Source organism: Pleurodeles waltl, chromosome 10, assembly GCF_031143425.1.
Source record: "Pleurodeles waltl isolate 20211129_DDA chromosome 10, aPleWal1.hap1.20221129, whole genome shotgun sequence".
In the NCBI taxonomy this organism is placed as follows: domain Eukaryota; kingdom Metazoa; phylum Chordata; class Amphibia; order Caudata; family Salamandridae; genus Pleurodeles; species Pleurodeles waltl.
Window position 1 is genome coordinate 577,375,505 of NC_090449.1, and position 23,442 is coordinate 577,398,946.

The 23,442-nt window shown below is 50.3% G+C and overlaps 1 protein-coding gene across 1 annotated transcript in view; it reads left to right on the plus strand.

The window, feature by feature from the left end:
- OBSCN (obscurin, cytoskeletal calmodulin and titin-interacting RhoGEF) overlaps nucleotides 1–23,442 on the plus strand; it is a 1,961,032-nt gene that overhangs the window by 1,386,766 nt on the left and 550,824 nt on the right. The window contains exon 109 of the mRNA XM_069211034.1: nucleotides 9,256–9,428. Within this exon, the coding sequence (XP_069067135.1) occupies nucleotides 9,256–9,428 (173 nt within the window). The remainder of the gene's footprint in view (nucleotides 1–9,255; nucleotides 9,429–23,442) is intronic.

The window sequence follows — 23,442 nt, forward strand, 5'->3', positions numbered from 1 at the left end:
GGATGGGCATTTGAGGGCATCACAGCAGCCACAAGGGGGTGAGTACACTCTCATTCTGCTGATTTTGCGCGCAGTGGAGGGGTCTGGGTGGGGGAGGTACGCTGTGGGTTTCCCTAGGCCAGGGCAAGTTCCGTAGGCAAGGTCCCTCCATAAGGCAGGCCATGTGGCACCCCACCGCACCTCTGTAGAGTGCCAACTACACCTAGTCATGCCCCTGTGTCAGCCATGTGTGCAGATGTCGTCCATAGCCTAGTAGGCCATTTCCCAGGAATTGAACAGTGGAGACCAAGAGCGCGGCGTAGTGCAGGGGGCTTCTGTGTCTGTCGTGTCCGCCAACGGTAGTGGTAATGCATGCACTCAACATGTCTCTCTTCTGTCGTCGTCCCCCTTTTTGTGGTCTCCCTGTTCTTGTGTGCATTAGCATCATCAGGCGGAGGAGCAGTGGCACCGGAGCACGAGGGGGCTGCATCCCACATGGCCATGGAAGGCCACACTACGGAATCAGACTTCACCAGTGGGACGGAGGGCGAGGGGAGCTCCACGGCGGGGACAGGAGCTGAGACCAGTGACACGGACTCGTCCTCTGATGGGAGCTCCCTTGTGGTGGCGGCAACATCTGTGCCCCCCCATCTACAGGTACAGCCACCACCCCCCCTTCCAGCATCGCCCTCCCAGCAGCCCCTCAGCCTTTGCCCCGTGCCCGCTCACCCGGAAGGGTGGGCATCACCTTCGCCCCAGGCACCTCAGGCTCTGCCCCAGTCACCCCTGCCGCCCTCAGTGAGGAGGCCATTGACCTCCTGAGATCCCTCACTGTTGGGCAGTCTACCATTTTGAATGCCATCCAGGGTGTAGAAAGGCAGTTGCAACAAACCAATGCATTCCTGGAGGGCATTCATTCTGGTCAGGCGGCCCTTCAGCGAGCTTTTCAGACTCTGGCCTCAGCACTGATGGCAGGCATTGTCCCTTTCTCTAGCCTCCCCCCTCCAACTTCCTCCACCCAGACCCAATCCCCTGTACCCCAGCCTGTCCCAAGCACACCTTCAGACCAGCATGCACACACGTCAACACACAAGGGAAGCTAAGGCAAACAAAAGCACCACACATCCCACAGGCACTCATGCAAGCATCACACACATGCAGACACACCAACATCCACTGCCTCCACTGTGTCCCCCTCCTCGTCGTCTCCCTCCTCCCTCCCAGTCTTGTCTCCACTCACACCTGCACGCACTACCTCTACAGCCACTACTGCCATCACCAGCATACCCACCACCACAAACCCGCTCATGTGCAGTCACCACCCCAACTACCATTCACACGTGCCTGTATCCTCTCCCAGTGTGTCTGTGACGCCCCCTCCCAAGATACACAAATGCAGGCACCCACCCACCCAACAGCCATCCACCTCACGACAGCCTCCAGCGCATGCACCTTCACCCAAAGTCAGCAAACGAACACCTCCTACAACCACAACCTCTTCCTCCACTCCCAAACCCCCTCCAGCTACCCGTCCCAGTGTCTCCAAGAAACTTTTCCTGTACCTTGACCTCTTTCCCACACCTTCCCCACCCCGTCCGTCTCCTAGGTCGCGAACTAACATCTTAGCCACAACATCTCCGGGACCAGTGGTGCCTATAGTCACTTGAATCTGGAGTGCACCGGCCACCAGGGCAGCCAGTGTGGCACAGAGCCACAGCAAAGACAGTCCCCCACCTGTCAAGCATCAGAAGTTGGCCAGTGCCCGGCAGGAGAGGGGGAAGACTGCAGCCACCAAAGCCGCTCCCAGGGGTACAGGTGGGAGTGTGGAGTCAGCTGCAGCACCTTCCAAGGTGGGGAAGGGGCACAGGAAACTCAGCAAGTCTGGGAAGAGCAGCACAGCGGAGAAGACCGCCATCCCACTGCCCAGGAGGCCACCGCCAGCACCAGCCCAGCTGCCAAGGCGGCCACCGCCAGCACCAGCCCAGCTGCCCAGGAGGCTACCGCCAGCACAGCTGCCCAGGAGGCCACTGTCAGCCCCAGCCCAGCTGGGCCATGAAGGACCGGCAGCACAAGACCCGCTGGGCTAGAGAGGACCCCCAGCACAAGCCCCGCTGGGCTAGAGAGGACCACCAGGACAAGCCCCGCTGGGCCATGAAGGACCGCCAGCACAAGCTCCGCTGGGCCATGAAGGACCACCAGCACAAGCCCCGCTGGGCTAGAGAGGACCGCCAGCACAAGCCCCACTGGGCCATGAAGGACCGCCAGCACAAGCCCCGCTGGGCTAGAGAGGACTGGCAGCACAAGCCCCGCTGGGCCATGAAGGACCGCCAGCACAAGCCCCGCTGGGCTAGAGAGGATCGCCAGCACAAGCCCCACTGGGCCATGAAGGACCACCAGCAGCTGAGTCACTGCAAAAGAGCCCGCTGCTCCAAGCACCGCTGAATAGGGCACCGCCGTCTCAAGCAGCGCTGAACAGGGCACCGCCGTCTTAAGCACCGCTGAACAGGGCACCGCCGTCTCAAGCACCGCTGAACAGGGCACCGCCGTCTCAAGCAACGCTGGCCCATGAGCACCCAGGGCACTGACGCTACTGAGTCCGTCACGGGCAGAATGAAGCACTCTGGGCACCATGCCCCCTCCAAAACCAGTGGAGAGATCCATCCACTACCTCTGTCCTTAGCAGGATGAAGCACTCTGGGCACCATGCCCCCTCCAGACCCAGTGGAGAGATCCATCCACTACCTCTGTCCTTAGCAAGATGAAGCACTCTGGGCAACATGCCCCCTCCAGAACCAGTGGAGACTGTCATCCACTTGAGAGACTGTGGCTTTGCACTCCCCAGGATATAGCAGTGGGCAACCCACCCACTGTAGAGACTTGAGAGACTGTGGCTTTGCACTCCCCAGGATCGAACAGTGGGCAACCCACCCACTGTAGAGACTTGAGAGACTGTGGCTTTGCACTCCCCAGGATTGAACAGTGGGCAACCCACCCACTGTAGAGACTTGAGAGACTGTGGCTTTGCACTCCCCAGGATTGAACAGTGGGCAAACCACCCACTGTAAAGACTTGAGAGACTGTGGCTTTGCACTCCCAGGATTGAACAGTGGGCAAACCACCCACTGTAGAGACTTGAGAGACTGTTGCTTTGCACTCCCCAGGATTGAACAGTGGGCAACCCACCCACTGTAGAGACTTGAGAGACTGTGGCTTTGCACTCCCCAGGATTGAACAGTGGGCATGTGGCCCCCTCGTGGTTTGGCGTCGTGCACTCAACCGGCTGAGGTGCCCCCCCTTTCCCTCCCCCTGAGGTGCCTGTTTTCTTGCTCTCTGATGACCCTGCAGTGTTCTCTCCGTCATGGTCGGGGATCTTGTGTGGGCCTCGCCCATACCGTGGGGGCCCAGTGTTCCACGGACTTATTTGGAGCACTACCTGGACTACTATGCTTGGTGTATATTTTGTTAATGGTGTATATATATATTTTTTTTTGCCTACTTGATTTTAATAGATTACAATGGTTACACTCATTTTCTTTTGTCTTTGCATTCTTCCGGGGGGGTTGGGGGTGTAACTGTGATGTAACAATATGGATTAGTGTGTGTGTTGTGGCAAGTGAGGGTGGGGGTGTTGCGTGTCTGTGTCCCTGTTTTTTGCCTCCCCTGTGTCGTAGGTGCAGTACTCACCGTGGTCTTCGCCACAGGTGTTCGTGCTCCTGGTAGAGGAGCACGAAGACTATTGCAGGGAGAATTTTGAGTTCTGGCTCCATGGTGTCCTAGTTCCTGGTGGGGTGTGTAGAGGTGAGCGTTTTCCCTTCGGAATCCTGTTTCTGCCGTGTTTTTATCCGCGGTGAATCTGCCCCGGAAAAGGTGGCGGATTGGCCTGTTGTGATACTGTGGGCGGTACTTTGTCCTCCGCCTGTCTGTTGGCGGTGACCGCCGCGCTGTTTGTTTGTACCGCTGTGGCGGTCGGAGTGTTAAAGTGGCTGTCTATGTTGGCGGTTTCCGCCACGGCCGTAATTGCAAAATTCTTACCGCCGGCCTGTGGCGGTCTTACCGCCGCTTTAACACCGACCGCCAGGGTTGTAATGACCACCTATATCCTCTAAGGAGGTATTGTTATGAAACTGTCAAACTGTCAAATCACTCTATAGGGAAGTACTGTAAAGTAATTACCACGATAGACATGGCTTTATTTATTTATAATAAAGATTATTGAATAATATTTGCTCTCTCAAGTGGAGTTACTCCAATCATGTATTTATATTTTTTGTTTATAAAGTTTTAGATAGCATAAGAAGTTCCCCAAAAGTGTCCAGACACTGAACAACAAGGGGTGCCTATGAGAAGACAGTACTGTCTTTTTTTGCTAGGGACATGATAAACTGAGATGTGGAGCTATCAGGGATCTAACCACCCCCTTTGCATTTAGGCATACCACCAAGCACAATTATTCCAGTAGGCACTATCCTTTCAATTGGTACAACCCCTTTAGTATTAGGAAGAATCACCCAACCAGGCAGACACACTCTCAGCAAACACCGCCATTCACTTGATGTCTTCTCTCTCCTGTGAGGCCGTTACTAAAGTTTGACAAATTTGCAAATAGTTGAAATAATCATGGAAACTATTAGCATGCATTCACATTAAATATGAAAAATATATCCAATTTAAGAGAATACATATAGGGAAAAAATGCAGGTACAGAAAGTATGTATGGGCAGCAGATTCAAGTGACTGTAATAAATGTTGTATGTGGGAAGACTCCTTATTCAAATTAAGTTTCTAACGGCAGATTCCTCACCTTGTGAGTTTCCCCTGCCTCCAGACTTGATGCAGAAACTTTTGCTATAAATTCCTTCATGCGTTGGCAGGCGGCATTGTGTGGCTCCACGTTTGATTCATCCAACCCCAAATGCGATACCATTTTCGCACCACCTCCACTCTCTGGCATCTTCTCCTCTCCTTGTACACCTCCCCACATGGATCTGTAGCTTTTGAGTCCTGTCATTCTGACAGATTTCTTCCTTCTAAAATGCGTCAGTGTGTAGTATGCCTCTCCCTAGAACAAAAGGCTGTAAGTCTTGTCATGACGGTCATCCTCAATGTCTATGACCGACACACACAACATGTGTCTCTGGTGGCTCAGATGCAAATACGACTCAGCCTAATGTGACTGCTATGCCAAAATGGATGGTAAGGCCATCCGAGACAGTGAAACAAAACTTGCCATCACCGAATATCTCAAGTCGAAGTCAAAGGAGTGATCACAGTCAAAGTAGAGGACGCGGACGCACTCTAGCTCCCAAGGCCACTCCAGGGACTCATCTGTATCGAGATCACAGATTTGAGATAAGGTAAAAAATGCCAGAAAACATAAGTAGTCCAAGCATGAGTTTCCATCGTCCTGCCACTCGCACCACTCTCAGTTGCACCACGCTTAAGGCACCTTTAAGTTGCAGAGTCTGTCCTTTTTGTCAGAACTGATTCTGTGCTGGTGTTAATGCATCCTGAATTCCTTGGAGCTGAACTAGGCAGTATATGCACCTTGGTGTTGCAGGATACAAAGGGGTCTACAGTCAAGTTACTGCCAATGGATCTGTCCACAACTCTGACTTCACTGCTCAACTTCACTTCAAGGCGGCCCCACCCTTCAGCCTGACCCCAGCACCATGCCTCTTGCCACTCACAGCCCCATGCCCAGCAGCGCTCATGGAACCATGCCCAAAGTAACCAGTTCAGGCATTGATGCCAGTACTGAGTTCACCAACATCAGAAACAGACCCAATCATTTTCTCAGACTCAGAAGAGACAATCTCCCACTACCCAGACCTCAACAGTATGCCCAGTCAGAGCCTGACACATATGTCCCACACTATAAATGAGACAGTGATGATGACCCAGACTAATATGAGGAATGCAATATATTCAACGATCTTCAGGATGCCAGTGGTCTAGATATATCGCTGGATATTGTCCTCTCATCCCTGTCCCTGGCTATGGCAATGGGAGTTTCACCTACCTCATTGCAAGGTTTTAGACATCATGTTACCCACTACTGAGGTGAAAACCTACTTTCTGAGGTCCTCAACCCTGGACTAACTAGCCAAGATCCTCTCATACCATTTAGTGCTACACTGACAGATTTTCTGGTGAGCGAAATCAGGATCTTGCCCTCCAGTTAATAGGCAAGTGGTGAGGCGGCACTGACCCACTGAGACTTCCGTCTTCAGCATCTCACTGCAATGAGCTTGATGATATTGGTGCCCACCAGCCCCCTACACCCCGGTTCATTCCCTGCGATTCCACCCAACAGGGAACGTCAGTGGATAGAGACATTTGCCAAGCAAATGATCCCCTCCACTAGACCCACCCTCAGGTCCATATATACCTCTTGCCTCATGGGGAGGTACTCATGCGTTGTTGGACAGAGTAGCAGAAATCTTACAAGCTGTCCCAGATAAAGTCCAATCAATGCTACAACGTTTAATTTTGGATGGTCAGGATGCAGCAAAGTACTTTATTCTCTTGAGTATTGTCACCATTAGCTGTTTGTATAGGGCAAAAGAGACCAGAGTAGTACTTTGGTTGCATGGGCTTTTCTTCAGATGTTCAACACTCCCAGATGGACATACTCCTCGTCTGCCCTAGGCTGTTTGGAGTGAAGGCTGACTCAGCCCCAGAAAGATTTAAGGGGAGCATAGCTCTTTAAACATCACAGCGATCAAACGCAGCTGACATTGCCTACTGGATCTCGAATCGTGGGTGTACTTGAAGGTGGCACAGGGTGTTTTCCAACAATGGGGAGAACCCTGGCTCGGTCTGTTCACTACTGCAGAGAACTCTCGGTGGCAGCATTTTTGCTAATTGGAGGTCCCCAGGCAGCTCTCCCCGTAGACACCTTCTGTCTGAATTGGGCTCAGGACTCTTGTATGCCCTTCCGCCCCTATCTGCCCTCCCCAGAGTGTTGAAAAAGACCAGGAAAGACCTGACACAAATTATCCTAGTAGCCCCAGACTGGGCGAGGAGAGAGTAGTACCTGGAACGCCTGACCATGAGCACCTGTCCTGCAATCCGGCTGCCTCTCCGAGAGGATCTCCTATTACAAAAGCCGGGAAGGATCCTTGATCGAAGCCTCCACAACCTACATCTTCTCTCTTGGAGACTGGACGGGGACAGTTAGTGATCTGTGATTTGCCTCCCAAAGTAGTTGAAATCATCTTGGCAGTCAGGCATCCATATACCAAAGCTGTTTTTGCAGGACACCGGGTGAAATTTGCTGTCCGGTGTTCATCTCACAACATTCAAACCTTGAATGCACAGTTCTCTGATGTTCTAATGTTTATCTTTCTTTTTGCCAGCAAAGTCTTGCCGAGCCTTAGTAATACATGTTATACCATGTTCATGGGTTTTTACACGTTTTGGTTTCCTGCTCTCGAGGGAGGTGATGTATAGAGCAAATATCTGTAATTTCCTATTATTATATGTGGCATTGCTTGCCATATGACCCCCCCCTGGCTTTGCAGGGTTATGTTGAGTTATTTTAGGTTGTTGACCTCCTCGGGCCTTTTCCCTAATGCTTCATTATATTAAAAAATTAAATTAGAAACCAAAGGTCTTCTCATGACAAGCATTTCATCGTTTCATGGATTTTGAATAAAGTGGATAGATTTGGACGTCTTTGTTGAGTATTTGATGCCACTAGATCTCTTGCCAGGCAAAACCAGTTCTTTCTTATCCTCATTGATTCTGTTCCTTATGACGTCATTGTTATCAGCAAAGGCTTGCGAGGCTGATCACTTTCATGGGTCCGTACAAAACAGTTTTTTTTGTTTCTGTCCCCAGAATCTACTCCTAGGTTATTGCTTTGGTATTGATTGAAGAGGTGAGGAATCTGCAGGTATTGTCCATAGGAAGCCTGAGTTACTTTTTCGCTAATGTTTCTGGTAAAAATTCTTCCTCCTCGGAAATAACATGTATTGAATAGGCTTCACGTTAGTTTTTGCACTCCATTTCTGTCTTTTTTGTCAGTTTTGTTTTTGCCTGTAAGGGTGTGGAAAAAAAACACAGGAACTGACATCAGAGTACAAAAGTGGCACTTTTTTATGACTGCTGATATCACTTCCTGGGAGGCACTGAGCAAGTTGGAGCTCCGCACCACCTATGAGTTCAGGTGACCCTTTTTTAACTTTTCTGGCTCCAGTATGTTGCCTGATTGAGATTTGAGAAATAAGGAATCTGCAGATAGAAAATGTATGCACCAGAAACATTGCTATTGAAGGTCACAAAGATATTTTTGTAGTGTACTTTTTTTTTCTTTATGTCATAGTGGTACCTCACCACAATGTTGACGAAGAATGGGACCAAAGTGTGATTCCTCTTCACGTCCTAGGCAACTAGTTATCTTCTGGAACCAACCAAAAACTACCTCACTAGGTCATACCATGCAGCAGGAAAACTGTGTCATGGTCTGTAGTACCTAGGTGTGTGAATTACCTAAGGGAAAGCAACCCCCTCACTCATTGGATGTGCTCACTAAATGGCTTCCTCAAGAATTAGCCAAACAGACTTCCTGTCTCAAGTTGTTGCCAAGTACTTAATCTGCTCAGATGGTTGATTGTTTCATGCCCTAGGTCTTGAACTACACTCCTGCTCTTTCCCTGTAGCCACCACTGAGAGGGGCCTTCCACAACATCAAAGCATGGGTTTAAAAGCACTAAACTCCTCTTAATAGTGGTTCTTCTACCAACCTCTTGCACTTTCTAGTTCTAGTATAGTCTTTCATCAGAGAGACCTTATGCACTTCTATTCATTCTTCTGAATATTCACATTCACACTTTCTACAAAGTGCACAAAAACAGGCATGCCCTCTTAGGCACTTCCACTGCTCCCCTATTGCTGTAGGAGTCATGCCATTTATGCATTCCCCTATGCCACAAAGACTTCACTGCCACATGTAAGGGCAAAAGGGGTCATGCTTCGATAAAACTCCTCCTATTCTGGTCTTGCACCTGTGACCTTTTCACATCATGCTCTATCGATTCCCATCACCGATTTCAAATTTGATTAACACACATTAACTTCCCATTTGAGCGCATTGAACTTTTTAACTGTTTTAGGGCTCCCATCATCAAATCATATTTAAGTAAAAATGTGGGGTTCAGTTGTGGTCATACCATACAAATAACATCTGTTGACTTTGGTTTACCAGTCTAAACATAACATAGAAGGGCATGCTACCGCTTCATAACAAGTAATCACTTTTTTTTATTGTTGCAGCCGTCTAACATCTTGATGGTTCACCCTGACAAAGAAGACATTAAAATATGTGACTTTGGCTTTGCCCTGAAAATTGATCCTTCTGTTCCACAGTATAGCCAATACGGCTCTCCGGAGTATGTCTCACCAGAAATCGCCAGCCAAATGCCTGTGTCAAAAGCATCTGATATTTGGTAAACAAAAAATACATTTGAACTACCGAGCATGGTATTAGACTTAGATGGCTCATGTAAGTTTTCAGTTTAGTTTTGTGCCAGAATAATTGTATTTAAGGTTTGTAAATGATATAAGTATCCTCTGAAATCTTTTATGATATGTGACTCTATGATGTACCTCATTCACATGCACTGGCCATTACCTACGACATAAGCTGCGAAAATTACCCTTCTAAATTCAAAGAATTCTCAATAAAACCAGGATAAGGCAGTTCTTGGAGAATTGCAGCTGAGTTATTAACATTGTCACACAGAAGCACACATTGGGGGTCATTACGACCCTGACGGTCAGAGACCGCCAGGGGTAATGTGGCGTCCGTACCGCCAACAGGCTGGTGGTACGGAGACCCATTTTACACACGCGGCGGTAGCGCCGCGGTCACACCGCTGGGGCCAGCGTTTTCCCGCCGTTTTAGCCCCGGCGGTGATAATCTGCAAGGGCAGCGCTGCCCTGGGGATTATGACCCCCCTACCGCCAGCCTGTTTCTGGCAGTTTGCACTGCCAGAAAGAGGCTGGCGGTAAGGGGTGTCCTGGGGCCCCTGGGGGCCCCTGCACTGCCCATGCCACTGGCATGGGCAGTGCAGGGGCCCCCTAACAGGGCCCCGGGCAGCTTTTCACTGTCTGCATAGCAGACAGTGAAAAGCGCGACGGGTGCTACTGCACCCGTCGCACGGCCGCAACACCGCCGGCTCCATTAGGAGCTGGCTCCTATGTTGCGGCCTCATCCCCGCTGGGCCGGCGGGCGTAAACTTGGTTTGCGCCTGCCGGCCCAGCGGGGATGTCGTAATGGGGTCTGCGGGAGTGCGGCCGCATTGGCGGCCGCACGGCGGTTACCGCCGCCGCCAAGCTTGTAATGACCCCCATTCTCTAGAAGCCCTTACCAGTTAGGAACAGTGCCATATGTTCGATGGCATGTGTAGCTGCAGATACACATGCTGTGCATTATCCTGCCATCTAGTGTTGGGCTTGGAGTGTTACAAGTTGTTTTTCTTCTAAGAAGTCTTTTCGAGTCACGAGATCGAGGGACTCCTCCCCTTTCGGCTCCATTGCGCATGGGCGTCGACTCCATCTTAGATTGTTTTCTTTCCGCCATCGGGTTCGGACGTGTTCCTCTTCGCTCCGTGTTTCGGTTCGGAAAGTTAGTTAACTATCGGAAAATTTGACGGTATTGTTTGCGCTCGGTATCGGTTTAGTAAGAGCACATCGGCACCGAAGAAAAGAAGAGCTCCGGTAGCCCTTCGGGGCTTCCATTCCACGGCGGGGCCTGGTCGGCCCGACCGCGTGCGTCTTCCAGGCTCATGGAACGGACCCCATTCCGCTTCTGCCCCGAATGCCACGCTAAGTATCCTTATACAGACCAGCATTTGGTCTGTAATTTGTGTTTGTCCCCCGAACACAAAGAGGATACCTACGAGGCCTGTCGGGCATTTCGGTCGAAGAAAACGCTACGGGACCGGAGAGCTCGAAGGCTTCAAATGGCGTCGACGCCGGCTGGGCACCCCGACGTCGAAGAAGAGGAGACATTCTCCATTCCTGACTCGGACTCGGACGAGCCCGAGAATGAGCAGCCGGCGAGGCAACAAACCGTGAGTAAAACAGCCCCGGCCAAAACTCACACAAAAATAATGAAAGCCCAGGGGACACCACCGCCGACAGGCCATGGCTTAACCCGTAAGCACGGTGACCAAGCATCGGCACCGAAAAAGGACACACACATGCCGAAGACATCCGACTCCGGTCGAGATACCGGCACAGAGTATAATCGGCACTGAGATATCGGCACAGCGAAACCGAAAAAGGTGGCTTCGGAGCCAAAAAAGACTGCTGAAAAGGTTTTGGTGCCGAAACATCCAGCCTCGGAGCCGAAACAAAGCTCCTATACCGAAGAACAAGGCCTTTCATCACAACTACAAGGCCATAAGTTTGGACAAGAACTAGAGATGGGAGAGCCAGTCTATGCACAGAGAAGGCTCCATATACAGAAGGACACAGGGAAAATAAGAACTCTTCCCCCAATTAAAATGAAATGGAAACTGGCTTTCCAGGAAACTGAAAAACAGCCAAAAGCAAAGGTGGCTAAAGAAAAAACTCCACTACGTTTTTCGCCACAGCCATCGCCACAGCACTCACCGCAACTGTCCCAATTGCAACACCCCCAATGATGCAATCACCAACGCACACAGGGATGAGCCAAGATGCATGGGATCTATACGATGCACCAGTATCTGATAATAGTTCCGATTGCTACCCGGCAAGACCATCACCACCAAAAGACAGTACTTCTTATTCAATACCCTGTCATCAACACATAGCCAATACCAAAGTCTGCCTATGTTACCAGGCATGTTAAAACATGCGAAACAGGTGTTCCAAGACCCAGTCAAAGGCAGGGCCATCACACCTAGGGTGGAGAAGAAGTACAAACCTCCCCCTACGGACCCTGTGTACATCACGAAACAACTAACACCCGACTCGGTGGTAGTAGGGGCAGCCCGGAAAAGGGCAAACTCCCAGACTGCGGGGAATGCACCGCTACCCGACAAAGAAAGTCGAAAGTTTGATGCAGCAGGGAAAAGGGTTGCAGCACAAGCAGCCAATTAATGGCGCATTGCCACTTCACAGGCTTTATTGGCAAGATATGATAGGGCTCATTGGGATGAAATGCAACATTTCATTGAACATCTACCCAAAGAGTTTCAAAAGCGTGCACAACAGGTGGTGGAGGAGGGCCAAAGTATCTCCAACAACCAAATAAGATCGGCTATAGACGCAGCGGACACAGCCGCCAGAACAGTAAACACGGCGGTCACCATTCGGAGACACGCATGGCTACGCACCTCCGGATTTAAACCAGAGATCCAGCAGGCTGTGCTGAATATGCCTTTTAATGGACAACAGTTGTTTGGGCCGGAGGTGGATACAGCTATAGAAAAGCTAAAGAAAGACACGGACACGGCCAAAGCCATGGGCGCGCTCTACTCCCCACAGAGCAGAGGCACCTTTAGGAAGCCACACTTTAGAGGGGGGTTTCGGGCCCAAAGCACAGAACCTTCAACCTCCCAGGCCAGACCCACATACCAGGGCCAATACCAAAGAGGAGGCTTTCGGGGACAATATAGGGGTGCACAGTTCCCTAAAACAAGAGGGAAATTCCAAAGCCCAAAAACCCCACAAACTAAACAGTGACTCCAATGTCACAAATCCCCAACACATAACACCAGTGGGGGGGAGACTCACAAATTATTACAAAAATTGGGAAGACATAACTACGGACTCATGGGTCCTAGCCATTATCCAACATGGTTATTGCATAGAATTCCTACAATTACCACCAAATGTGCCTCCAAAAACACACAACATGTCCAAACAGCACTTGGATCTATTACAACTAGATGTCCAAGCGTTGTTACAAAAAGAAGCAATAGAACTAGTACCCAACCATCAGAAAGGAACAGGTGTTTACTCCCTGTATTTTCTAATACCAAAAAAGGACAAAACACTGAGACCAATCTTAGATCTCAGAATACTAAATCTTTACATCAAAGCAGATCACTTTCACATGGTAACACTTCAAGACGTGATTCCATTGCTCAAACAACAAGACTACATGTCAACATTAGACCTCAAGGATGCTTACTTCCATATACCCATACATCCTTCCCACAGGAAATACTTAAGGTTTGTAATCCAATGAGTACATTACCAATTCAAAGTGTTACCATTCGGGATAACAACAGCACCAAGAGTATTTACAAAATGCCTTGCGGTAGTAGCTGCACATATCAGAAGACAGCACATTCATGTATTCCCGTACCTAGACGATTGGTTAATAAAAACCAGCACTCAGAAACAGTGTTTTCAACACAGAAAATACGTCATGAAAACCCTTCACAAGCTAGGGTTCTCAATAAACTACCTAAAATCACACTTACACCCGTGTCAAATACAACAATACTTAGGAGCAACAATCAACACAGAAAAAGGGATTGCCACTCCAAGTCCACAAAGGGTACAAGCATTCCAAAACGTAATACTAAACATACACCCAAACCAACAGTATCAAGTAAGGTTTTTGATGAAACTTCTAGGCATGATGTCTTCATGCATAGCCATTGTCCCAAACGCAAGATTACACATGTTGCCCTTACAACAGTGCCTAGCAGCACAATGGACACAAGCACAGGGTCAGCTTCAAGATCTAGTGTTGATAGACCGCCTAACACACTCCTCGCTTCAATGGTGGAATCCTATAAATTTAAACCAAGGGCGGCCATTCCAAGACCCAGTGCCTCAATACGTGATCACAACAGATGCTTCCATGGTAGGGTGGGGAGCACACCTCAACCAGCACAACATCCAGGGACAATGGGACACTCAACAAAGCCAGCTTCATATAAATCAACTAGAACTACTAGCAGTGTTTCTAGCATTGAAAGCATTTCAACCGTTAATAGCCCACAAACACATTCTTGTCAAAACAGACAACATGACAACAATGTATTACCTAAACAAACAGGGAGGGACACACTCATCACAGCTGTGTCTCTTAGCACAGAAGATTTGGCATTGGGCCATTCACAATCGCATTTGCCTAATAGCACAGTACATCCCAGGAATTCAAAACCAGTTGGCCGACAATCTCAGTCGAGATCACCAACAGGTCCACGAATAGAAATTCATCCACAGATACTGAAAACTTACTTTCAAAACTGGGGAACACCGCAAATAGATCTGTTCGCAACAAAAGCAAACACAAAATGCCAAAACTTCGCATCCAGGTACCCACACCCTCACTCCAAGGGCAATGTGTTATGGATGAGTTGGTCAGGGATATTTGCTTACGCTTTTCCCCCTCTCCCACTCCTTCCGTATCTAGTAAACAAATTGAGTCAAAACAAATTCAAACTAATACTAGTAGCACCAACTTGGGCTCGCCAACCATGATACACAACACTACTAGATCTGTCAGTAGTACCTCATATCAAACTACCAAACAGACCAGATCTGTTAACTCAACACAAACAACAGATAAGACACCTGTTGGACCTGGCTTTTTGACAGGGACATCCCCAAACTTTTTGCCTCCTTCCTCCTATTTTTTCGGACCTGCTGTTGTTGGCTTTTGACCTCTGAGCACTTTACCACTGCTAACCAGTGCTAAAGTGCATATGCTCTCTGTGTAAATTGTACTATTGATTGGTTTATCCATGATTGACTATTTAATTTACCTGTAAGTCCCTATTAGAGTGCACTACATGTGCCTAGGGCATGTAGATTAAATGCTACTAGTGGGCCTGCAGCACTGGTTGTGCCACCCACCTCAGTAGCCCCTTAACCCTGTCTCAGGCCTGCCATTGCAAGGCCTGTGTGTGCAGTTTCACTGCCACTTCGACTTGGCATTTAAAAAGTACTTGCCAAGCCTAGAACTCCCCTTTTTCTACATATAAGTCATCCCTAATGTGTGCCCTAGGTAACCCCTAGAGCAGGGTGCTGTGTAGGTAAAAGGCAGGACATGTACCTGTGTAGTTATATGTCCTGGTAGTGTAAAACTCCTAAATTCGTTTTTACACTACTGTGAGGCCTGCTCCCTTCATAGGCTAACATTGGGGCTGCCCTCATACACTGTTGAAGTGGCAGCTGCTGATCTGAAAGGAGCAGGAAGGTCATATTTAGTATGGCCAGAATGGTAATCTAAAATCCTGCTGACTGGTGAAGTCGGATTTAATATTACTATTCTAGAAATGCCACTTTTAGAAAGTGAGCATTTCTTTGCACTAAAAACTTGTTGTGCCCTTCAATCCACGTCTGGCTAGGTTTAGTTGACAGCTCCTTGTGCATTCACTCAGACACACCCCAAACACAGGGTACTCAGCCTCACTTGCATACATCTGCATTTTGAATGGGTCTTCCTGGGCTGGGAGGGTGGAGGGCCTGCCCTCACACAAAGGACTGCCACACCCCCTACTGGGACTCTGGCAGACAGGATCGAGCTGAAAGGGAACTTGGTGCCTTTCTTAGAGACTCTTTGAAATCACCCCCACTTCAAAGGCACAACTTAGTATAAAACAGGGCCTCTGCCCTACCTCATCAGACACTTGCTGGAGAAGAAACCTGAACCAGAAACTACATCCTGCCAAGAAGAACTGCCTGGCTGCTCAAAGGACTCACCTGTCTGCTTTCTCCAAAGGACTGCTGTCTTGCTGTTGCCCTGCTGCCTTGCTGAACTCTTGTCTGGCTGTGAAAGTGCTCTCCAAGGGCTTGGATAGAGCTTGCCTCCTGTTCCTTGAAGTCTCAGGACCAAAAAGACTTCTGCCTTTCACGTGGACGCTCCGTGCGCCGAAAATTTCGACGCACAGCTTGTTTCGCGGCGAGAAAAACGCCGCACACCGACGCTGATCAACGCGACGCCCTCGGGACGATCGAGACTTCGACGCACAACCTCGCAAGGACAAAGCCGCCCGACTTCCAAGGAGAAATCGACGCGACGCCTACCGTGAGTGCGAAACTTTGACGCACGGCCTCGCAAGGACAACGCCGCCCGACTTCCAAGGAGAAATCGACGCGACGCCTGCCGTGAGACCAAAATTTCGACGCACGGCCTCGCAAGGAAAACGACGCCCGACTTCCAAGGAGAAATCGACGCGACGCCTACCGTGAGATCGAAACTTCGACGCGCAGCCCCGCAGAACGACGCGCAGCCGGAAAATAAGCAGGAGAATCCACGCACAGACCCGGGACATCTGGTAATCCCCGCGATCCACAAAAAGAGACTGTCTGCGCGCCGGAAAACGACGCCCGACTTCCCCGCGTGGAAAAGAACGACGCAAGTCTGTGTGTGCTGAGCGGAAAACGACGCACACACCCCTTTTTCCACGCATCTCTTCTCCTGTGGCCCTCTGAGGAGATTTCCCACCAGAAACCAGGTACTCTGTGCTTGAAAGACACTTTATTGCTTTTTAAAGACTTAAAGACTCTTAATATCACTTTTCAGTGATATCTTTACAAATTCGTATTGCAACTTTGATCGTTTTGACCTACAATTATCCAGATAAATATTCTATATTTTTCTAAACACTGTGTGGTGTATTTTTGTGGTGTTATACTATGGTGTTGTATGATTTATTGCACAAATGCTTTACACATTGCCTTCTAAGTTAAGCCTGACTGCTCGTGCCAAGCTACCGGAGGGTGAGCACAGGCTGATTTTGGATTGTGTGTGACTTACCCTGACTAGAGTGAGGGTTCTTGCTTGGACAGAGGGCAACCTAACTGCCAACCAAAACCCCATTTCTAACATTGGTGATCAGCGGTGAGGATAGGACTTGTGTTTGTGCAGTGACATACAGTAGCTAAGTATTTCACTACCTACCCACAGTTGAAGGTCAACTTGATTTTTTATCTCTTTTTTGACTTTTGGTCTCTGATGTCCTCCTGGATATACTATTGATATTTTGGACTTTGGATTTTGGTTTTTGCTGGTAAGATCCTATCAGAATGGGATCGCTTACCTACTTATTCTTTTTGCCTACTGACCACCTCACTAAGGCTGACCTAAGGAAGCTTTGCAGAGAATGTGGCCTTCCTGTAGCAAAGAGATCTACTAAAGCAGAGATGCTACGTGCCTACATAGTCTGGGAGGAAGACAGATGGGCAGAGAGAGAGGCAGCAAGAAACCAAATGACTAAGTACCCCTCAGAGGAGGAGGAGGACGACTCAGATGAGGAAAGAGACCCAGTGAAAAAAGAATGGCTCATGGCTCAAGCACGGTGGATGGAAGAGCTAGATGAGTTTATTGAAAGGGCTGAGGCAGCAAGTCTCTTAGCCCTGGAAGAAGAAAAGATTGCAGCTCAAGAGCTGAGCTGTAAAGAGCTGAAACTGGAGGCCGGAAGGGCTGAGTCCAGTTCAGATGGTGGCAGCAAAAATCTTGCATCTAGTACTGCTGAAGAAGGGCACAAGCCCAGAGATGTGGTACCCAACTTGAAGAAGAGAGTTGACACACCCCAGGCGGTTCAAGGGTATGAGGTAGTTCCCGTTATGCACAGGGTCCCTGAGAAGGATTGGGGAACTGGCACAGGGAGTCATATTCCTACTGGGGGGAGGGACACTTTACTGACTCTAGCAGAGAGTGACAGAGAAAAGGGTTCCCCCCTGGTGGACGTCCTGGATATAGAGTGTAGAGACATCCCAGAAGAGTTTGGGTTGAGTGTCAGGGACAGACAGATACTGTCTCACCAGTCTCAGGAGGGTGAAGTAGAGTGCTTTTCCAAGGTTGAGTTACTAGGTGGTTGGGTGAAGGGTACTGTGGTTAATACATGTGAAGGGCAGAGTGATGTAATTGCTGGAGAGCATATGTCTGGTCCTTATTTTCCAGAGCTACGCCAACACCAGGTGGAGTGTGAGTTCTCTGACCACAGGGAACTTACAGTGGAGGCAGACTTTTGGGTGAGTACCAGAGAGTCTGAAGAGGCATTTGGGGGTGCTCCTGAAGGGAGTGGTCTAGGTGGTTCCCGACCAAGTGAGGTGGGAAAGGATTGTAGTGTCCCAGGTAGGTCTCAGAGCCTAACCTGTACCGTAGGGCCACCTTTTGAGGGAAGCCCCGCAGTGGCAGAAGAACTTGGGGGGATGACTGTAGACAGCATCCCAACAGTTCTGGTGTCTGGCAGTACCACTCCTAGTGAGGGGGTGCAGAAGTCCAGACATAGGGTTGAGAGGGGGTGGCAGACCCCAGTGGAGGATCTTGAAAGTCAGGGGTCAGCTCTGAGATCAGAGCCCCCCAGGAATGACCCAGGTGAGACCGTTTCTGGTTTGGGGGAAACCCAGACTCTGCCGGATGGGCAGAGGTCGGGAGACCTGCGCCAACCAGACTCTTGTGTGGCCCTTGGGGACGGCGTGTCCCTTGTGGGGGGTGAGAGTGCCCCCCAGGAAGTCCTGGCATGCCAGGCAAGGATTCAACCTCAGGGTGGTGACTCTGGGTTGGATAACCGGGTTCAGAGGTTAAACTTTGACCTGGTGGGGGGTAGATGTGCCCCCCATAAAGTCCTGGAATGCCAGGCAATGGCTCAACCTCAGGGTGGTGACTCTGGGTTGGCTTACCAGGTGAAGAGGTCAAACTCTGACCTGGTGGGGGGTAGGTGTGCCCCCCAGAAAGTCCTGGCGTGCCAGGCAGTTGTCCAACCTCAGGGTGTCGACTCTGGGTTGGATGGCCAGGTTCAGAGGTTAAACTCTGACCTGGTGGGAGGTAGGTGTGCCTCCCAGAAAGTCCTGGGGTGCCAGGCAATTGCCCAACCTCAGGGTGGTGACTCTGGGTTGGCTAACCCGGTTCAGAGGTCAAACTCTGACCTGGTGGGGGGTAGGTGTGCCCCCCAGAAAGTCCTGGTATACCAGGCAATGGTTCAACCTCAGGGTGGTGACCCTGGGTTGGAGAACCAGGCTCAGAGGTTAAACTCTGACCTGGTGGGAGGTAGGTGTGCCTCCCTGAAAGTCCTGGCCTGCCAGGCAATGGTTCAACCTCAGGGTGGTGACTCTGGGTTGGATATCCAGGTTCAGAGGTTAACCTCTGACCTGGTGGGGGGTAGGTGTGCCCCCCAGAAAGCCCTGGTGTACCAGGCAGTTGTCCAACCTCAGGATGGTGACCCTAGGTTGGAGAACCAGGTTCAGAGGTTAAACTCTGACCTGGTGGAGGGTCAGTGTGCCCTCCAGGAAGTCCTGGCGTGCCAGGCGATTGTTCTACTTCAGGGTGGTAACTCTGAGTTGAATGGCCCAGTTCAGAGGTTAAACTCTGACCTGGTGGAGGGTCAGTGTGCCCTCCAGAAAGTCCTGGCGTGCCAGGCAATTGTTCAACCTCAGAGTGCTGACTCTGGGTTGGATACCCAGGTTCAGAGGTTAAACTCTGACCTGGTGGGAGGTAGGTGTGCCTCCCAAGAAGCCCTGCTGTGCCAGGCAATTGTCCAACCTCAGGGTGTTGACTCTGGGTTGGATGACCAGGTTCAGAGGTTAAACTCTGACCTGGTGGGGGGTAGGTGTGCCCCCCAGAAAGTCCTGGCGTGCCAGGCAATTGCCCAACCTCAGGGTGGTGACCCTGGGTTGGGGAACCAGGCTCAGAGGTTAAACTCTGACCTGGTGGGAGGTAGGTGTGCCTCCCAGAAAGTCCTGGTGCGCCAGGCAACTGTTCAACTTCAGGGTGGTGACTCTGAGTTGAATGGTCAGGTGCAGAGGTTAAACTCTGACCTGGTGGAGGGTCAGTGTGCCCTCCAGGAAGTCCTGGTGTGCCAGGCAATTGTTCAACTTCAGGGTGGTGACTCTGAGTTGAATGGCCAAGTTCAGAGGTTTAACTCTGACCTGGTGGAGGGTCAGTGTGCCCTCCAGGAAGTCCTGGCGTGCCAGGCAATTGCTCAACTTCAGGGTGGTGACTCTGAGTTGAATGGTCGGGTGCAGAGGTTAAGCTCTGACCTGGTGGAGGATCAGTGTGCCCTCCAGGAAGTCCTGGCGTGCCAGGCAATTGTTCAACTTCAGGGTGGTGACTCTGAGTTGAATGGGCAGGTGCAGAGGTTAAACCCTGACCTGGTGGGGGGTAGGTGTGCCCCCCAGGAAGTCCTGGTTTGCCAGGCAGTGATCCAGTCTGAGGGTACAGACCCTGGGCTGGAAGACCAGGTTCAGGGTGTCCCCCCGGACCTGGAGGGAGGGGCTACTGGTAACAGTGCCCCTACCATGTTGTCTTCGGAGGAGGCCACTCCTAGTTGGAGGGTGCTGGACCCCAGAAGGGAGGGCAGGGGGAGGGAAGCCTCACCCCGGGTCCTAGTCCAACCTGAAGGTACAGGCCCCAGGTTGGAGGGCCAGTTGCAGGTTAACAGCCCTGCACTGGTGGAGGAATGGTACGGGGTGACTTCTGTAAGCACCCTGACCATGTTGGACTCTGGGGGTACCGCTCCAGGAGGGAGGGTACAGAGCCCCAGAGGGGAGGACGAGGTTCAGGCTGTTATCCCTGACCTGGTGGAAGGGAGAGTGGTTAAAGGGTGCCCAGCACCTGGGGCTACCGCCCCCCACTCTCCACAGCCACAGTGAGGGGAGAGCTTTGAGAGGCCTGGGGCCTGGCTCTCATCCCTGACAACTGTCAGTAACCACAGTGGCTTGCTGTCCGGGTGGACAGAGTTATCCCTGGGGAGGGGACAAGTGTCACACCCCGGGGATAGAATGGGCAACACCACTGTGTTGGTCCTGGTGGTACTATCCTGCTCCTGGGATACATCTGTGAGCAATGTAAGGTTAGGTGCTGCACAGATGGGATCCGCAGGAAAGGAGAAAGGTTCCCCATGGATGGGCTTAGTGGGCCCTGAGAGTATGGACAGAGGGATCCAATTGGAGTCAGGAAGGCGAAGAACTGGAGCATGCCCCTGCTGTTGTGGGCCTGGGTCCTTGTTCTGTCGCCTCAAACAGGGAAGTACATCAGGATAGTGATTGTTCTCCCCTGGCTTTAGGCTGGTAGGGGGTCATGTTGGACCTGGCTTTTTGACAGGGACATCCCCAAACTTTTTGCCTCCTTCCTCCTATTTTTTCGGACCTGCTGTTGTTGGCTTTTGACCTCTGAGCACTTTACCACTGCTAACCAGTGCTAAAGTGCATATGCTCTCTGTGTAAATTGTACTATTGATTGGTTTATCCATGATTGACTATTTAATTTACCTGTAAGTCCCTATTAGAGTGCACTACATGTGCCTAGGGCATGTAGATTAAATGCTACTAGTGGGCCTGCAGCACTGGTTGTGCCACCCACCTCAGTAGCCCCTTAACCCTGTCTCAGGCCTGCCATTGCAAGGCCTGTGTGTGCAGTTTCACTGCCACTTCGACTTGGCATTTAAAAAGTACTTGCCAAGCCTAGAACTCCCCTTTTTCTACATATAAGTCATCCCTAATGTGTGCCCTAGGTAACCCCTAGAGCAGGGTGCTGTGTAGGTAAAAGGCAGGACATGTACCTGTGTAGTTATATGTCCTGGTAGTGTAAAACTCCTAAATTCGTTTTTACACTACTGTGAGGCCTGCTCCCTTCATAGGCTAACATTGGGGCTGCCCTCATACACTGTTGAAGTGGCAGCTGCTGATCTGAAAGGAGCAGGAAGGTCATATTTAGTATGGCCAGAATGGTAATCTAAAATCCTGCTGACTGGTGAAGTCGGATTTAATATTACTATTCTAGAAATGCCACTTTTAGAAAGTGAGCATTTCTTTGCACTAAAAACTTGTTGTGCCCTTCAATCCACGTCTGGCTAGGTTTAGTTGACAGCTCCTTGTGCATTCACTCAGACACACCCCAAACACAGGGTACTCAGCCTCACTTGCATACATCTGCATTTTGAATGGGTCTTCCTGGGCTGGGAGGGTGGAGGGCCTGCCCTCACACAAAGGACTGCCACACCCCCTACTGGGACTCTGGCAGACAGGATTGAGCTGAAAGGGAACTTGGTGCCTTTCTTAGAGACTCTTTGAAATCACCCCCACTTCAAAGGCACAACTTAGTATAAAACAGGGCCTCTGCCCTACCTCATCAGACACTTGCTGGAGAAGAAACCTGAACCAGAAACTACATCCTGCCAAGAAGAACTGCCTGGCTGCTCAAAGGACTCACCTGTCTGCTTTCTCCAAAGGACTGCTGTCTTGCTGTTGCCCTGCTGCCTTGCTGAACTCTTGTCTGGCTGTGAAAGTGCTCTCCAAGGGCTTGGATAGAGCTTGCCTCCTGTTCCTTGAAGTCTCAGGACCAAAAAGACTTCTGCCTTTCACGTGGACGCTCCGTGCGCCGAAAATTTCGACGCACAGCTTGTTTCGCGGCGAGAAAAACGCCGCACACCGACGCTGATCAACGCGACGCCCTCGGGACGATCGAGACTTCGACGCACAACCTCGCAAGGACAAAGCCGCCCGACTTCCAAGGAGAAATCGACGCGACGCCTACCGTGAGTGCGAAACTTTGACGCACGGCCTCGCAAGGACAACGCCGCCCGACTTCCAAGGAGAAATCGACGCGACGCCTGCCGTGAGACCAAAATTTCGACGCACGGCCTCGCAAGGAAAACGACGCCCGACTTCCAAGGAGAAATCGACGCGACGCCTACCGTGAGATCGAAACTTCGACGCGCAGCCCCGCAGAACGACGCGCAGCCGGAAAATAAGCAGGAGAATCCACGCACAGACCCGGGACATCTGGTAATCCCCGCGATCCACAAAAAGAGACTGTCTGCGCGCCGGAAAACGACGCCCGACTTCCCCGCGTGGAAAAGAACGACGCAAGTCTGTGTGTGCTGAGCGGAAAACGACGCACACACCCCTTTTTCCACGCATCTCTTCTCCTGTGGCCCTCTGAGGAGATTTCCCACCAGAAACCAGGTACTCTGTGCTTGAAAGACACTTTATTGCTTTTTAAAGACTTAAAGACTCTTAATATCACTTTTCAGTGATATCTTTACAAATTCGTATTGCAACTTTGATCGTTTTGACCTACAATTATCCAGATAAATATTCTATATTTTTCTAAACACTGTGTGGTGTATTTTTGTGGTGTTATACTATGGTGTTGTATGATTTATTGCACAAATGCTTTACACATTGCCTTCTAAGTTAAGCCTGACTGCTCGTGCCAAGCTACCGGAGGGTGAGCACAGGCTGATTTTGGATTGTGTGTGACTTACCCTGACTAGAGTGAGGGTTCTTGCTTGGACAGAGGGCAACCTAACTGCCAACCAAAACCCCATTTCTAACAACACCCGAATCCAGCATCGCTCAATCTAGCAATCTGGCTCCTGAAGTCTTTGAATTTGGACATTTACACCTTACACAGGAATGTATGGAGGTCATTAAACAAGCTAGAAAACCTACTACAAGACATTGCTACGCAAATAAATGGAAAACATTTGTTTATTACTGCCATAATAATCAAATTCAACCACTACATGCGACCACAAAAAACATTGTAAGCTACTTATT